General features: G+C 32.7%; 1 protein-coding gene across 1 annotated transcript; it reads right to left on the bottom strand.

The window, feature by feature from the left end:
- Window positions 1–2124: 2124 nt before the first annotated feature.
- On the bottom strand, window positions 2125–4925 carry Olfr180 (olfactory receptor 180). The gene is made up of 2 exons (NM_001011662.2): window positions 4748–4925; window positions 2125–3088 (listed from the first exon to the last, which is right to left on the bottom strand). Exon 2 carries the CDS (start codon window positions 3076–3078, stop codon window positions 2125–2127), a length of 954 nt encoding a protein of 317 aa, NP_001011662.2. The 5' UTR covers window positions 3079–3088; window positions 4748–4925.
- Window positions 4926–5617: the final 692 nt, after the last annotated feature.

Here is a 5617-nt window from a genome sequence, read left to right on the forward strand (position 1 = left end):
GATGGTCAGCTCTGAAAATTTATGTGCAAGTAACATGGTATGGACTGAGCAATTTGTACTTAGGTGTGTGTGTGTAGTAGTAGTAGTAGTAGTAGTAGTAGTAGTAGTAGTAGTAGTAGTAGTAGTAGTGGTAGTAGTAGTAGTGGTAGTAGTAGTAGTAGTAACAATTAATGAAAAAAGGAGCCACAAATATAAAAAGAACAAGGAATGGTTTTATGAGAGAGCTTGGAAGGAAGAAATGGAAGGGGAGAACATAATTATATAAAGATCTCAAAAAAGAGAAAGAAATGATGAAATATAAAATGTTCAAAAGAAAAACACAGAAGATATACACGGAAATACAACAGAAGGGGGAGTTGAAGATGAATGGGCCCTTTGGTTTCCTAGATGTGCTAATGATAGTTTGACTAGCCAGATGGGCTGCACAAACCTGGAGGTGGAAAGAGAAATCTAGACAAGTGGGACAAGTGCACTACAAAATATAATGCAGAAAAATCAGGCAGTAGTGAAATCATATTCCCCAAAAGGGATAATTTCAAGTGGGTAAAATTGTATTGTAAACAATATGCATACTATAGTTGGTTTATTTAAGATTGAGTTGTTATGACAGAAATCAGGCAAAACTGGTTCAGTAATAGAAGTCATTGTTAATATTAATGCTAGCTCATATATTTACAAGGCTCTTTGACTTGATCAAAGAGGAAAGCTAACTGTATATCCAATAACACAACATACATAGTTATAATATAATAGCAATTTATACTTCTTAAAAATAGAAGCATCTATAGAGATTCCCTCAGATACATTCCTGGGAAGACTATCAAGAAGAAACCAGGTAAGGGCTTGGCCCAATGGCTTAGTGGCTAAAAGTCCGTGTGGCTCTTCTAGAGTATCTCACTTTGGTTCCAGAATCCTTGCCAGATGGCTCACAGTTGCTTCTGATTCCACATCCAGAGGATTGTTGCCCTCTTCTTTGGCATCTGAAAACTGAGCAATCCCAAACATGAGATATACATGCATGAGACATACATACATACATACATACATACATACATACATGAGACATAAGTATGAGACATACATACATGAGACATACATTATATATATATAATTAAAATAAAACACTTGAAACCCAAAGCTTAAGCCATAATATTTTGATATGTGACTATATAAGGAAAAAGGAATGAATGAAAAATATTACTACACAGTGACATGGAAATTTTTCAGTGTTATTTTACTAATTTTAAAAGTTGATATATAAGTTCCTTAAACACAAGATCATTTGAGTAAAAAATAGGACTGGGATGTGTATGCTTTTGTGTATCGTTTATTGATTTTTCATTTTTAACCAATAAATAAGGAAATATAGTACAGAAACTGACATGGCTTCCTTTGAAAATTACCTAATTTTATTCTGAGGGCAGTAATTGTGTAAAGTATTGCATAATTGTATATAGTATTGTGTATAGATTCTCCATACACAAAAACATGAAATGTGTCAGAATATACTGGAAGTGTATCAGAAAGACTGTGGACCAAATTAAACATTTCTAGCTTGAGTGTCTACTACTGTAATATAAGCTGAAAAAATGAATTTAAAACCTATACATTTATATAATGATTTGCAAAAATTAATACTTTTTATATTAAAAATATACTCTGAAGACAAGGAATTAGACTTATATATCAAGTTTTCTCTTTTACCATATTTGCTTTCTAAAAAGGAGGAAGGAAGAATTTCTGAAACAAAAGAAGTCAGTTAATGCTTGGCAATTACAGGTTTTGTACATTCTGGAAAAATACACAAAATTTCTCCCAATAGGTAAATAATATTAACTAAAGAAAAATCAAACCCATTAAGCTGTTTCTTTGTGGGATTATAACAGTTTATTGAATTTGAAATTACAGTATTAAAGGAATCTCATGAGAACAATGAAAGTAGATCTAGCAATTAAATTTTATCTATCTATATAGTGCTGATTGATAGTCGACAAATTATTTTGAAATTAGATGTGTATGCATATTTAACAAACATATCAAATTATTTAAATATTAAGACTTTATATCAATTACTTTTTCATTTCTTATATTTAATGTTAATAAAATCATTTTAATAAGCTGAAATTAGCGTGCCATAGAAGCTGAAGCATTTTTAAAAATACTATGAGTTTTCATAACTTTCTTAACAGCATTTACTACCTCCTTATTTCTCAGGCTGTAAATAAAAGGGTTTAGCAAAGGAATTATTATTGTATAAAATACAGCCACTGGTATGTCTTTATTACCTTCGTCAAATGGTCTAATATACATAAGAAGACAGACGTAGAATATTGACACAGAAAAAAAGTGGGATGCACAGGTAGAAAATGCTTTTCCTCTCCCATCCTTGGATTTCATCTTGAAAATAGTGAGAAGAATGCAGAAGTAAGAGACCAAGACAGTGGTAATGGTGAAGACTTGAATTGGCATAGAAAAAATATATATCATTAATTCATTGATAAATGGGTCTGTACAGGAGAGTCTATATAGGGGAAGAATATCACAGAAGAAATGATCAATTCTGTTAGATTTACAGAAAGTTAACCTTAAGAGACACCCTACATGAATCAAGGAATGCAGGTTACTGGTTATGAATGTGCCTATACTCATCTGAATGGAGAGTTTCTTGGACATCATGCTGTGGTACTGCAGAGGGTTGCATATGGCCACATAGCGGTCATAGGCCATTGCTGCCAGAAGAAAGCAGTCTGCAGTTTCAGCAAGACACAGAAAATAGAACTGTGCCATGCATTCATAGAGAGAAATCCTTCTGTCTACAGAAAAGAAGTTCTCTAGCATCTTGGGAGTGATGGCACAGGAGCAGCAGGAGTCCATCAGAGCCAGGTTGCCCAGAAAGATGTACATGGGTGTGTGGAGACGAGGCTCCAAGTAGATCACGGCCACCAGCCCAAGATTCCCCACCATGGTGACCAGATAGATGACAGAGAACAGCAGGAACAGAGGTGTCTTCAAGTCTGGGTGATCTGAGAATCCCACCAGGATGAACTGTGTGGTCAAAGAGTGATTTGTCTTCTCCATTCTGATTTCTCTGCTAAGACAAAAAATTGTTAGGTAATGTTATACTGCAGGCAGTACATGTCATATTTTCCCTCTCTATTTACAATGCACAGGTGAGGTTCTGTTTTAATTACTTTAGCTGTCCCTTGAAATATGTCATGTTACATTATGTAATACGAGAAGAAACCACGCTCAGGTTCTGCACTGCATATTGTCTTGAGATGTCTGTTGAGCTAACTCTTAGATGCTTTACATAGATTTTCATAGTTATATATACATTTATGGCCAACATATATGATTTCCTATTTTTCCATATTGAATCTCTACTATGTTAGTAACTTACTTTCCAAAAATATTATCACCTGTGGTCAATAAAACATTTAATAATAAATTGCCCTGTAAATATTCTAATGGCTGATTTATAATAACCTCATAAAATTAGAATGCCTTTGAAAAATTTTGTCTTACATTTTCCAGCTAATATTACTGTGGGGTATTTTAAGTTAGTGTTAATTTTAAGTTAAATTAACTTTTAATTTCTAAAATTGGATAAAATTTTAGCTGGCATGGTGGCACATACCTTTAATACCAGGACCTCAGAAGCAGGTGGATCTCGCAGATTGAGGCCATCCTGGTCTACAGAGAAAGTTCCAGGATGGCCAGGGCTACTCCTAACCCCATATATAATTAATATAATCATTTTCTCTTAAAAGTATTTCCTTATTGATTTTAACATATTTTGGATCTTACTCTACGTTGTCTGATGTATTTTTATAGAATTATTTACACTCTTAATCATCCCTGTTTCCTAATACTTTCTGTCTGGTTGTCAGTGTTCTCAATGTGTTCTTTATTATGTGTCTTAGTCACAAAGTATCTGCACACAGAATACACACTGAAATTATATGTTAAATACATGCTGTGTACTTTACAATATTTTCATAGTGAAGCAATGTTTTCCTATATCGAGTTCACTAAAGGTTTTTACAATTATATGATTGCTTAAATTTTAAATTCTTTTCTTCTTAACTTATATGTTAGAACTCAATAGCTACCCAAACTTACTAAATTTTAGTTTGGCCAATAAAGCACTGAAATCTTTAAATCCAGAAACAGCATGTATTTTTACACTTATAATATTTTTTTCTTCCAGGAATTGCTAGAAATCTCTGACTTTAATAGAGTTTAAATGTATAATTTTTAAAGAACTGCCTACAATAGTATTTAAAGAGCCTTACTTTAAAATCACACTGTAATTACTGTTTCCTTCATTTTTCTTGTGTAGGCTGAACTTAACACACTTTTGTTATTCACTCCCACAACACAGAAAGGTTTCTTGCATTATGTCACTGGTGTCTTATAATTAAACCAATAAAATAAATTGCTGTTTATAATAATTTAAATATCTACAATACCTTTCAAATTATGTTATTTTGAAAAACAGTTTTTAGCACTACAAAATATTGCTTTTATCAACATATGCTGGCAAATCAAATACGCATTCTCATATTTAACTCAAGCCAATGAATGTTATTTTATTTTTAAAAATGTTGTATTAGAACATATGAGGTGAAACTCATTTTACTGTGTGAAAACCCCTCTCTAGTGCCAAATATAATTATTAAACCAAATCTGAAAAATAATTTTACTATCTGCCCTTGAATCGTTTTAAGAGTTGTTGCTAGCTTACCTGTTTGTTTGTTCACAAACCTTTGGTGCTTTTGTTCTCAGAATGGACACTTACTGCTTCATTTTATCTTTCAGTATCTCTCCAATTTTGAGACAAACCAAACATAAGCAGATACAATGTAAAAATAAGAGCTTAAGTATTTTAGATTTCCTTCTTCATATGTAGGAATGAACTTAAAGTCTATCCACATACTATGAGTTCACTAACCATCACCTTATATGCATGAATAGAATCACATGATCTTTACAGCAGTCTTAAACCATTGGGGAATAATTTATGAACATCTAGGACACATGGCTCAGTGGCCAGTCATGATTATTATATTATCTTCAGGGTAAAAGTTAAAAAAGTAAAATAAAACCAAACATCAATTCTAAAGGGAGTTCCTTGGCATTGGCAGTAGGTATTTCTGCAGAGACTTTAATATGAGATGCCAGTTTCCAAAACATGTTTAAAATAAACAAACACCTTTATTAGAAGTAAGAGAAATGAGACTTTGAGGTTAAATCAATGTCTATCGAGAAAGTTGGCTTTGACATCATCTTTATTGCTACTGTATTTGATTAACTGTCTCATGCAGCTTGCTCACATGGAAAGGATAATGGGCAGAGAAACAATCTGGATCATTTGGTAACAAACAACTTTGAAAACAAATTTGGATTTCTGGGTAAGACAACGAAACCTGGCCAATCATCTGAAATCACATTGTTTTTTTTCACTACATACAGTGTATCTGATCACATTCTCTAGGTTCATTTTTGGAAATAACTCTGACATTATGTCCTTTGGTGTTCAGGAAAAAACAGAATTTTAAGTTGCCATGTTCAAGGCTGTGTTTCTGTATTCATCTCCAAGAGATTGGAAATAAAT

Source organism: Mus musculus, chromosome 16, assembly GCF_000001635.26.
Source record: "Mus musculus strain C57BL/6J chromosome 16, GRCm38.p6 C57BL/6J".
Lineage (NCBI taxonomy): Eukaryota > Metazoa > Chordata > Mammalia > Rodentia > Muridae > Mus > Mus musculus.

Excerpts from the sequence above, each read along its gene's own strand:
- Olfr180 (NM_001011662.2), bottom strand. The coding sequence starts at position 3,078 with ATGGAGAAGACAAATCACTCTTTGACCACACAGTTCATCCTGGTGGGA.